The sequence below is a fragment of the Zonotrichia albicollis genome, chromosome 13 (assembly GCF_047830755.1).
Source record: "Zonotrichia albicollis isolate bZonAlb1 chromosome 13, bZonAlb1.hap1, whole genome shotgun sequence".
NCBI classification, from domain to species: Eukaryota; Metazoa; Chordata; class Aves; order Passeriformes; family Passerellidae; genus Zonotrichia; species Zonotrichia albicollis.
In genome coordinates, this window is record NC_133831.1 from 7,524,712 (window position 1) to 7,537,400 (window position 12,689).

The following is a 12,689-nucleotide window of genomic DNA, read 5'->3' on the forward strand; positions in this document are numbered from 1 at the left end:
GGAAGGCACATGGAGGGCACATACCCCACATCCCAACATGTGCCACACACTGGCTGGCTCCCTCAGACTGTTCCTGCTGTGTCCTCCACAGAGGGGAATTGGGCCAGCACGGTAGGAGGGAGAAGGCCCCCAGATGAATCAAGGCTTTGCCTCTCTGCACATGTCACAAACACAGCACAGAGCTCATTCTGCACTAAAGCACTGCCTGAGGTGCTGGAACAGGTGCTCAAAAGCGTCTTAACCCAAGAACCTCTCACCTTCAACTGCAAATTGCACTTGGATTTAGCACATTACAAAAACCTAATTAATTCACTGCTGCTGCCCTGCAACACTGAGGGACAAATGAGTCTCACACCTATGTTGTGCAACCAGAAAGGAGCACTGAGTGCTGGTGCTAACTACTATTTAGCTTTTGCCTCCTGCCACAGAGCTTGCCAGGGCTACTGCTGTACTGCCCATTTGACCATACAGTTTTTGCTGAAACACAGCAGAAAATAACTCTAGCACCAGCAGAGCTAGCAGTGATTTAATGAAGAATTCATAAGACAGAACAGATTCCAAATCACTAATTTTGCAAGACAGAAAAATCTGATCTGTAACAGATCAGATTTAAGTGTTCAGGACTTCTTGTTTGTACAAGAGGGCTATCTCCAAGGCAAAGCAGAAACTTTCTAATGCATGAATACACTTTGACAGGAAAGTAAACACTAGGCTCTTTTTAACCTTGCAGGAAGATTTCTCCAGCAAAAACCTGGCAGGAAGGAGAGGGGAGAAATTTCACACATTAACCTTGCATGAACTCTGCCAGAGGATCGATTTTCCTTGAGGCTCATTCCCCCAACTGCTTCAGGCTGTGCATGAAAAAGGACACCCCTGAAATAGGAGAACAAATCAGACTAGATGTCTGTCTAGGGGCACGACTTTACAGGCATAACTGAGGAAGGAGAGAGAAAGAGAGATGAGACAGCTGCTGTCAGACAATGCTGCAGCCAGACAACAGTGGCTTCCCCTAAAACAGCACAGTAACTATTCCCCTCCCATGCCTTTTGGATCTCCTTTCATCATCCTGAGAACTGGCATCAGTAACAAGATCAAAACTGTTATTTGGAAATGTTATGCAGAAAAGCAAAGACAATCTCTGCACAGAGGTGTAGAGAGAATAGTGCATGTTAAGTCCCAGGGACTTTATTACAAACCACAGCAAAATCTCATTTGCTCCAAGCTGCTGTGGGGTAAAACCATGATCTGACCTGTGCAGAACTGCTGGCAGCATCATGGAACAGGGACCTAGGTCTCTGTTTACAGTAAGCTACAGTAAGGACACACCAAATGTCTTTTTTTCCACTTTGGTGCTGAGTTCTACTCCGTGTTTCTCCAAGCACATTCCCAGAGCAGGGAATCATAGCACTCTTTCAGTAAAATACTTCTCAAACTCTGCCAAACAGCCTGCTACAAAAAAATCACACTTTCAGGTTGCAGACACCAGGATCCTTTCCAGCTTCCCACAGATCAGCATTCACAACCCTCCTTTTTTCACCAAAGGCTAAGAAAAAAAACATCAATAATTTATCACCTGGAAGGGACTTTTTTCCCCTCTAAAAGATCACCTGCAAAATTGTATCTGGTACATAATCAGAAATGAAACCCAGCAGAAAACTAGGTATCAGCAGGTCTCTGTTCTGAAACTTTTGAGGAGAAGTCAGAGATAACATTTGTGGAAGGCCACTTATTTAGCATACTCTGGACATCTACTGACAAATCTAAGATCAGATCCATCTCTAAAAGCTGGGAGTGCTGTGCCAGCAGTTCTCAGTCACCTGGGGGGCAGGAACCCAGCAAACCTTGGAACAGACCAGGAGAGCAGCCCCTTCCTGTGCTGTGTACAATATTTGACAGAAGTCCCGGAGGCTGAGAGGCACCACCTGCCCTGCACAAACATCCAGTCTGTCTGCAGCACCCAGCCTCTGCAGCAACTTCTAGCTGCAGGGAGATTAAGCCCACTGAAATAATCATGCAATTAACTTCTAATAAAGAGAAAGAGGGAGTTCTAATAAAGAGAAAGTCTGCTCTGCTACAGACAGCACAGCCCTGGGATTCAGGGGGACCAGGCAAAGATGCCCACAGCCCACGGGGCTCTGTCTGAGCGCACAAAAGCCGCACACAAAGCGCTCTGATTCACCCTGGACGCACAGACAAGCACAAGCAACCGAGTGAAAAGCCTTCTCTACATTGTTTCAAACAACATCAGCACAGCTCACACGTCAGCCGGCACTTGGTACTTACAGGAGGGTTCCCTGTGTCCGTCTGCTGCCGGAGCCGGGATGGGGCGACTGAGACTTGCAGGGAAAGGTGCATGGAGATGTGAGAGAGGCGAGAGCGATGGGAAGAAGGGCCCCGGCCCCTCTTCGGGCCCCAGAGCAGCAACACTTGCTCACGGGATGGAGCGAGAAAAGGCTGGCATTCCTACAGCAGCAAGGACAATGGGGAGGGATGAGGAGGCACTGCCATAATCAAATGCAGGCCAGCTGGCCCTCCCCCAGGAAGGGCAGGCACCTCCTTCACTTGCCAAAGGCTTTGTTTTCTAAGCCACAAAGAACAAAGTGGCTGAGGAGGAGAGCACAGGAGAACCCACTGTGGGGGCAGGTCCTTCCAGAAGCACAGGTAACCCATTCCTGGAGATGTAAACACAGATGGAGAGGGGCTGGGCAATATTCTGCCCACCCCAAGCAGAAGTCAGAAGGAGCAGCTCCTTGAGTGCAGCAAAAAAAAAAGACAACTGAGGAATAAGAATCAGCAGAGGCTGATGGTCAGGGGTCCTTTGAGGGAAAAGATCCAAGGGAAACAGAGAACACCACTGAAGGAATCACTTGTGGAACAGAGCCCCAAGAAATCCCAAGAAATGGGAAACCCTACCATTTCTCAACCCACCTTGCCCCAGCAATCCTCAGCAGTGAGAACTCAAGCTGAACAACTTCCCTCAGAAAGCAAACATAAGGCAAGGGCTCAAGCTGGAAGAGACCTACAAGCTGTGGCAGGGCAATGACCACACTTTCCCTGAGCACCAGTGAGGCACCATCTTGCACAACATCCTGAGAAGCAGGAAAAAGCCCCCGGAGCTGCCTCAGGCCCTCCTGTAATGATACAGGCAGTTCAGCTCTGGGCACCACATCACCACACAGCCACAGGGTATGCAGGTGCTGATGGGACACTGCTCCTTCTGGTTGGGTCAGTGTTTTCTTCCACTTGTACCAGCAGGGATCATGCACCTTCACTCCTGACCTTCAGCAGGACTGGCTGTCATCCCAGACCTGGTAGAGACTGTCCTGTGTGCTCTGGCTCACTGGACATGCTGCTGCAAGTAAGGTGCTCTGTTCTGACAGGGCACATTTCAAACATGCAGTCCAGGTAACCTGCACTTCACTTATGGTAAAGTCAACAACATGGGATATAAGAGTGTTCTGGGAAATAATTCACCCAGAGAGAGCTTGAGGAAGGAAAAAATATGAAGGCTAATGAGATAAACAAGGAGAGGAAGACTTGCTGGGGCTGCTCCTGGTGTACGTATGGCAGTGTTACTGGATACTGGGGACTGTCCTGCAGGAATCCCAGAACAAAATAGACATCAATGCTTTTGGTGCACCATCCATGCCCTTGCTTGTTCAGCTGCTCAGTTTTTCCCCAAAGCACTGTATGGTGCCAGATCCCAGCAGAGTCTTGGAACTGAGTAAACAAGGGACAGTGGCCAAACCAGGCTTGAAGCCACGGGGAGATGGCAGGACCCCGAATATACCCACACTGACTTTGTGGGACTGAAAAACAATCCTCCAGCCCACAGTCAGGGGTGGGGAAAGCAGCTTCCTTCACTGTTCTCCTGCCTCAGCCCAACCATCATCCACCCCCCTGTCAGGCACCAAGGGCTCCTGCCACAAAGGAAGCGGGGACAAATGGAAACATCCAGCTTGGCACCAGTCATGTCTTTGGGGAGGGAACCCTGCCAGCCCATGTGCAAGCTCCATGTGGTCTGGCCCAGCTCAGGCTGCCTCATTGCAAGGAGCTCTGACAGGCCTTTAGGAACTGCCAAGCAGTGAAAAAAACCAGTACAGCATCCTGATGGGGCATATGGGGTTATGCTGTCCTGTCCCACGGCCTGTCCAGCACCCACAGCCCTACAGAACACCTGCCCACCACAGGCAGGAGGGCCAGCACAACAGGCCTGCCATTCCCAGCAGGCAGAGAGGTACGTGAGGGATGAACACCAGGATCCCCATGGTGGGTGCTCCACTCCTTTGGCACAGGCTGAGATGTTTGGAGAGCTGAGCTTGCCAGCTCATTTCCATAGTGTACATTGCTTACGCATCCTTGGGCTTCTTCCCCAAATCCTGGGGTTTGGCACTCGGCAGGCTCTTTACGAGAAGGAATATCAAGGACATGGCTTGTTGTAGACTCCTGCTGTAGATATGCCCTCAGATATTAGGGCAGAGACAAGGGAGTTAGGCAGGCACTGACAAGATCAATGCAAGAGGGTCAAAAGCAGCTCAGTATCAGAAGAGAGTGAAATCAGTTTAGATAAGATCTTCTGCTTATCCCCCACCTCCCAGACCACACCACTAACTTTGCTTTGGGAAGGCAGAAAGCATTCTGGAGATCAAGATCAAACTCAGGCACTGAAAGAACTTTCATGCTGTGCAGCAATTTCTGCACTGATCCTACAGCTGCAGGATGTATTCCCCTCCACTCCTTGTTTCAGTTGGCCACTGGTTCACAATACACACACAGTATATTTACACCACCAGAATTGTTTATAACTCTACTGAAACCAGTGAGATCAAAATCCTCCTCCCTCCCTGAGCCAGCTGCCTCTCCTCCACACAAAGCAGTGTGAAAACACACTATGCCACTATCATTTTGTTTGCACTGGGGCCATGCAGCATGAAAGGCACAACCAAGAGGGCTGCTGCTGCTGCCAAGGACTGCATCCTGGAGTTTTCATCCACCAAAAAAGCTGCAATGCCCTCAGAAAATTAATGGGCCACTGTTGGGGTCTATGTAGCATTTGTGTTTCTAGAAATGAGCCAGGCTCTGAAAAGGCTTTGAAGCTGTGGAGGAACACACTGCTATAGAGTCATGTCCCACTATCCTGGCAGCCCAAGAGCTACCAGCACAATGTAACTTCCATGCCAGAACAGAGCATTGAGCAGCCTGGAAGCTTTTGGGAGTCCTCAGAACACCTTGGAGAACCTGAAGAAGCTCCAAGACAGCTGGAGAGGGACTTTGGACAATGGCATGGAGTGACAGGACAAGAGAGAATGGCTTCAAACTGACAGAGGGCAGGGTTAGATTGGATATCAGGAATAAATTCTGTCCTGTGAGGGTGGGGAGGCCCTGGCACAGGCTGTCCAGAGAAGCTGTGGCTGTCCTGTTCCTGTAAGTGTTCAAGGCCAGGATGGGGGTTGGTAGCAACCTGGTCTAGTGGGTGGCATCCCTGTCTGTAGCAGGGAAGTTGGAACTGGATGATTCCTTTAAAATCCCTTCAAGCTCAACCCATTGTTTGGTTCTGTGATCATGTGCTACAGTCCACATTTGTGCTCCAGAGACTTCCAGCTCTGCCTGGAAGGGTTCACATACAACCAATGTTTGGCTTGGCTGCAGAATTGTCAGTATGCCAAACAAGGCTTGGTGCTTTTGTGTGCCTCAATTTATCAAAAAAACATGAGAAAACCCTTCCCAGGATCCTTCCCATGATCCCCCATGATGGCAAGGGGTGTTCAAGTACCAGAGCAGCCCCTGAACATCTCTGATCAGTGAGGCAGAAAAGCACAGGTTCTTGCCATTCTCCTATGGCACAGGAGACAATTCTCTCTCCATTGGGATGAAAAAAAAATTACATATTTCTACAGCACAAGAGGATCCTCCACCTGCACAGCAAACTGCAGAGATGAGCCAGAGCAGACCTGCAGAGCATCACCAAACAAACTCAATCCTCATTGCCCTGACAGCAGTGCTCTGGGCTGCCTTCTCCACTTTCCTGCCTCACACAGGATGCTTTTCCATGTTTTCATGTTTAGCTGATTTTCCTCCCTCCTCCCTTGAGCACTTCTGGCTGCCAAGGCAGCTCAGAGACAGCAACTAAGTGGCACCTACATCTGGTACAGCTTAACTTTCAGTGTCTATTCTTTCTGGAATTTGAGAACTTCAATACCCAATGTTTGTACAAGTGTGGAATAAATGGAACACAGGCTCCCTGGCTTTCTGTTCTTGCCAAAGTTGTATTTTAAAATGCACTTAGAAAATCCTACTGCTTTTTCATCTGCAACTTTAGGAATTAAAGAACACCAAATCCAACTGCAGATCTGCTAAATGGGTGCATTTGCACTAAACCAAACAGGTGGGAAGGTCAGGTACTCAGCACAGTCACCACACACATGCTGTCCTCCTGCTTCCCACATCCCTGTGATGATCCAGGGATGCCTTGTTCCCTCAGCTGCACTTCCCAGCTCTCCATTCTGGTGCTCCCTCTCCTCATGCAGGCCTCCACATGGGAGGAGTTGGACTGTATTTAGGACTGACAAGTAGAGTGCTACTCCTGATGAGTTAACAGGTTGAACTGGCCAGTGTCTAAGGATATAGCAGGAAAATGCAGGCAGCCTTCCCTGGCATGATGGCAGGACTGGACACAATCAGCCCAACTCTTGGCCCTTGTCATCAGAGCCAGCACTGCCATAATCCTTCTGCCCACTGTTGCCATGAAAGGGGTTAAAAAGCTCCAGCTCAGAGAGGAGAAAACCTCTATGCTTAACAGATGTGGACATTTTCTGGAAGATCCCCCCACCCCTTCTCCCACATACTGACTTGAAAAAAATCACTGCAGATACACGAGCACGAGGGGACTGCTGCAGGTTATAGATCCAGCTCCCTGATGGAGCAAATACTACATTTCACACCTTTCACAAACAATCTAGCACTGGACTGAGTCCAAGCAGACTTTTTACACCCTCCTCTGTGCAGCAGATGCCTTGTCTTACCTTGTCAAAGAATTCATACAGCCTGACTGTTTCACAGACTCTGTGCCTTGTTTCATCCAGCTGGGTGCAGAAATCCTCCAGCTCATCTTCATAGGTCTGCAGCTTTACCCTGTAAGAATGCACATCCACAAAGGAAAGATCTTCCCATTGATTCATCTTCTTTAATGCTTCCTGTCCCCTTCTGCAATATTCCTGAAAACAAAAAGGAATTGTTTATGAGGATAAAGAGCTGGAATCAACACTAAGTAGTCTTCAATGCCATTAACAGCTAGGGCTAACTAGACCAGTTTTCAAGGTTCAAATCACATGAGCAGGGGTGTCTTTGTTTACAGCAGAATTTTGAAGCCTGATCTCATGATTTACACTTGTAGGCTTGTAAGGCCTACATAGCAAGACCATGGCTCAGTCATGAAAAAGGCAGTGTTACACGCACATGAAAGGAGGAACAAAAAAATCCAGCTTTCAACCCAGTAGCTGTTTTCCCCAAGACTGGTAAATGCCATCTACTAAGTGTTGAGCTGGTGGCTTTGTCTGCAAAAGGAGAGCAGGGAGACTATGCAGTGAGAGGGAATGACACACACTTTGGTGGTGAACCCTCTTAGCACCATGTGCTTGGCTGAGCACATACAAGACACACATGCTACCAACTCAGATGCTGTAGAATATAATTTTCCAATTTGACAACACTTACACTGGCAACAAGATCAAACTCCTTGAACTGCTTTTGTGCTTGAAGCAGCATCTCCAAAGAATCATCCAGGTTGACAGTTTCCTTTAGCCGTTTTCTGCCAACATTCTCAATCCAACTGCTGACCTAGAAGAAAAGGGATAAGCTCTGCTTGTTAGTCACCCTGTGCTACTCACCAAGGCAGGCCTTTATGTGGAAAGAGCAAGGAACTGCTCTCATAATGCTGGTCATCTCATTACTGGAAAGAATGAGTGTAGACTTCTCCCCCCCCAATCCAGCATTTCAGTCTGAGCCTCCTGCTCAGAGTTTTTCCACTTCAGGTTACAGAGTAATTGAAAAGCTCTGCTATTGCTCACTAGCCTTAGGCATAAACAGGGCAAGTGGCTGCCTGGGCTCTGTTTTGGGTGAGCCATGGTCTAAAGCAAGCTCTGCAACTTGCAGACTGGCCTGACATTCCTATTATTGTTACCCCCAACTGGGATCAAATCTCCCTGCTGCCAGATTTCCTACATCACTTCCCTTTTCTGACTGGCAGGACATGAACCATGTCAGTGTGAATGTATTGATGGATTCTCCCCATCTGCAATGCTCCACTGGTCTCTGGGACTCTCAGCTAATGGTTTTCTGAAGGCAGCTCTCCACGAAGCTGAGCAGCAACTGCATGTTCCTCAGTGGAGCCCAGCTACTGCTACAGCTATCAGCCCATATCCTCAAAGAGGGGTAGAGGCCTGACTAACAAGAGCATCCTAAGAGCAAAGCAGTCACAGGAGGCCAGGCAGGATAACACAGCACCTCTATCATCACTAGGTTTTAAAAACAGGCTGGTAAACTTGTCTGCAATGCTCCAGGCATAGGTGCACCTGGGGGAAGGGACAGACTAAGTGCTTCCTAACGCCCACACATCCTGTTTGCCTATGTCACCTGAATCCATATCCCAACTCAACCCCATAGTCAAGGACAAACTCCTAGTTTTGTGGACTGTGAGAAGGTTACATGGAGCAAGCAAACTGGCAAGAGGAAGAGATGATGGGTTCTCAGAGCTGCAGAGAGGCACACTGCTGCTGCCTAGAGCTCCCAGGCAGGCTTAACAGCAGGAGCAGCTCCTACCACCACTGGTGATCTACAAGCAAAGTAACCCAGGAGCGGATGATTGTTACTCAATTCAACAAAAAAATAAAATTCAGCTTAAAGCAGAAAGAGGTTGCAGTGCTTGCTTTTGTGCCTTTTTTCATTTGTGTTTGGTATTAGGAACCTGTGAGTTTAGCAGGAGTCTCTACCAGGTTCTTGCAACAGACTTCTTGTCCCGAGCACATCCTGCACGGCGCCCCAGTGTCTACCTGCAAATGGGAAGTCATTAAACTCCCAGATCCACCTTGGCCTGTGAAAACACTCGGTAGGCTGCAGCCTCCTTTGCAAATCCAGTTCCCACTAGAAGAGAAGAGCCCAGAATCCCAGAACAGCAATAGTGAAACTGATCCTAATCATGATTTTTAAGGACACGCAAACTTCTCATTGTTGATGAGTTACAGCACAGGAAACCATTCAACCCCATAATCTCAACATTGAGTTCAAGCTTAGGGATCTGCAACATGGAACATCTGGGATCTGCAACACTGAAAGGACTGATCAGCTCTTGGAGGATGCTCAGATATGAGCTGCTTTATGACTTTTTGAGGTCCTTTATCAACATGGCTACAGGTTTCAAAGGTCTTTCTGAGTGCCCGTTTGTTTCAGTTATCCCATGGCTGTCCAGAGTTTCAACAAGCACTAAATGAAGGGAAGTTGAAGGTCCCACAGAAGCTCAGAGGGTGGGAGGCTAAGCATGGCTCTTGGGCTAAGGACAAGAAGCTGCTCCCTTCCTGGAGCCTGCAGAGAGGGCTGCACCCAAAGGCAAACCGAGTGGGCCTGGTCTGCACCCAGAGGGGAAGGAGTGTGCCTGGACTTATCAGATATCAGGGACTTGAGAACAGCACAGGAATCTAAACAACAGAGTACACAACAGGGATGGGCAGCCAGTGTGGGGCAGGGATATTCTGCAACAGGATGTAAGGTGATCCTGCAGGAGCTACAGCCCAAAGGGGACATGCAGACTTATCAGCTTGTTGACATCACTCTGATGCTTCTCAAGGTGAAGTATGAAGACTATTTCATCAACAGTCTTGCTGAGAGGGTCAGAAAAGACACCCAGCCTCCAAGTGTATGGCTTACATATGAGCCACTTCACAGATGTTTATGGGGTTTGACTAATCCACACCTAGAGAGAAGCTAAGGGACTTTCACTTGGCATCAAGCGATACCAGGAAAAATAAGTGGCTTGATTGTCAGCACTGCTGAAACTCTACCTCAAATTTTTATGTTCAGTTGTTCTTTTTAAGCATCAAGCATCACTGTACACCTTCACACAACAGATCAACAGGCCCAGTACCTGCTGTGGAACACAGTCAGAGGGCAGCAGCCACTGGAACTGACAGGCAGGGGCCTTACCTCCTTAAAACACTCTTCCACTTTCTCGAACTCCATCACCAGCTCCAGCTCCTGGATGCGCTTGTTTGACAGCATCACCAGGCGGTGAACGCCCTCATCAACCTGATTGTAGAGCACGCTGGCAGCATCCAGTGCATCTCTGCAAGGGGACACAGGGCTGGTCAAGGCTTTTGCATCAGGTCCTTCCCCCAGTGCTTCATGCAAACACAACCTGGCCAACAACAGCACTGCAGTCATCCTCCCCGTGGGACCCACACAGGCCATCTCCATATGGAGAACAGGAGAGAATATTGCTGCTCCTTGCACATTACCATGATTCACCACCCTGACCCCAATGCAGATAACCTGGCAGGAAGGACAAGAGCATCTCCTCCCAACCAGGCTCCTTACAAGATTTACCATATTTCTCACACTTTCAGCTTTTCATAAACACAGATCGTTGCATCAATGGATTTTCACAAAACACAGGGTCAAGCAATTTCAGCGTCTAAAACCACCATTTGCATTTAATTAAGTAAATAAGCCACCACTAGTAAGCAAATCTCTCCTGAGTGACAACAACAATATTAAGTGCCTGATGCCCCACTTACTGTCAGGATTTCCACCAGCCAAACAAATATGCAAAGTGTACAACAACTCAGTGCCAGGAGAAATCAGATTTTACAGTGCTGTGCTGAAGAGATTCACAGACTGAGCTCCCTACCTCCCACAGGCAGCTGTGCTGACCAAAGCGCAGCGGGCAACACCTGGAGGCACTCTCCCTGCCAGCCCTGCCAGCCTGCCCACAGCACACAGGCAAGCATGGAGGGGTCAGGATGCAGCTCTGTGCCCTCACATGCTGCAACCACGGTCTTGGTTAGATGATGAGTATTAGCAAACTCCTTTCAGATGTGTGCAACACCTCTCCAGCACAGGCTTGGGTGAATCACAGATGGGATCCAGGAGACAGAAGAACATTCAAGCTTATTCTTCTTGTATTTCTTTTGCTTCTAGAGTTCCCCTCCTACAATTATGGGCTCAAGAGACAGCTACAAGAAAACACTACAGCCTCCTCCAGCTGTGCTCTACACTGGCCTGTTCAGTTGCCTGGTAATCTCTTGTACTCACCCTAAACCAATTTTCATTTCATCGTCTTACAACCTTCTGACTTATTAGAGTGTGGCTTTTTTATCATATTATTAAAATTATCTAAAGCACTTGCAAAATAGGTAGCTAATATTGCTAATGGAAAATAATTCAAACCAATTCAGTATACGTGCTTATTTCTGTCTGGGTTTACAGGCAGACTTGAACCTATGAAATGCAACTGAATGTGAGTGTTTAGTAGCAGCAACCCTGCAGTTTTAATTGACACGAGGTAGCGCCATAGGTCTGGACAAGCAGCTCTGCACAGCAGAAATCCACACTATTTTTCCATTCAGAATTCCACCCAGTGTGCAACAGCCAACTTCTTAAACCTCAGGCTCTTAGATACTTTTGTTTTTCCTCTTTGAAATGCCATTAGACTGAATGAATTTCTCCAAAGTGCAGCCAAAAATACCCGAATAGTTTCTGGACTAAGATCAGTGCTACTGCGGTACAGAGCAGACAGGTTCTCTACAGAGAATCTGCAGGCTTCAATGGAAACATCCAAGCTGTAGTGCTGCTCTGGCATTTCCCAAAACTGCCATAAACAAACCGTGATGATATGAGCCTTCTGTTTTGTAATCCTTTCCTATGGACAGACCCAGATCCAACCCAGGAGACTCACAGCAGCAGAGTCAGAATCATTGTCCAAGCTGAGCTCTGGAAAGTGTTTACAGAGCAGGTTGTGAAGGCCAGTTCCCGTCAGCAGCAGCGACACAGCTGGGACAGCTAATGAGAAACAGTTTGGACGATGGCTGCAAGTTAAATTTGGCAACACCATTAACGCTGCTCGGTGTTGTGCAGCAGAGCGTATCTGTCAAGTCCCATTTTCTGAGTAAGTCTCCAGCATACTGATGGCCAGACAGGCAGACACCCTTTGGCCTCACTCCCACAGGGCTGAATTCCCTGCTGGCATGAATGCTCTCATCCACTCAGGAAATGGATACAGCAAACACTCTTCCTCCCGCTGGCACAGACAATCAGCACCTATAACTTTAGGCATTCCAGGCTGCTATATGCAAACCTTTTCAATTACCCCCTCACAAGGCAAAATATTTTTCAAACCTTTCCCTGAGCTTCCATGGAAATCACTTTGGTGTTGATGCTACTTCTTTGATGGCACTCATCAGCAAGCCAGACTGACCTGCTAGACCTTTCTGTAATAGGAGTCCTTATGTCCACCCAAGCCAGTGACAAAGCAAGCATCCATGGCTTCAGCACTTAATGTGGAATTGTCAGATGGCAACCTGATGACACAAGGGTTCCAGCTCTAGCATTGCCTGACCTAGCACAGAGTATGATCTGATCAGGGGATGGGAGCCAAGGAATCCCACTCTGCCCCTTTCCATACCTGACAGAGGAAACAACCC

The 12,689-nt window shown here is 48.2% G+C and overlaps 1 protein-coding gene across 4 annotated transcripts in view; it reads right to left on the reverse strand.

The window, feature by feature from the left end:
* PLEKHG4 (pleckstrin homology and RhoGEF domain containing G4) overlaps nucleotides 1–12,689 on the reverse strand; it is an 84,123-nt gene that overhangs the window by 19,220 nt on the left and 52,214 nt on the right. For all 4 annotated transcript variants that reach the window (XR_012582427.1, XR_012582426.1, XM_014269679.3 and 1 more), the window contains exons 11-13: nucleotides 10,195–10,333; nucleotides 7,714–7,836; nucleotides 7,023–7,214 (exon numbers count right to left, since the gene is read on the reverse strand). Coding sequence is in view for 2 of the 4 variants with exons in the window: in XM_014269679.3 (XP_014125154.2) it covers nucleotides 7,023–7,214; nucleotides 7,714–7,836; nucleotides 10,195–10,333 (454 nt within the window). In the remaining 2 variants the exon portion in view is untranslated. The remainder of the gene's footprint in view (nucleotides 1–7,022; nucleotides 7,215–7,713; nucleotides 7,837–10,194; nucleotides 10,334–12,689) is intronic.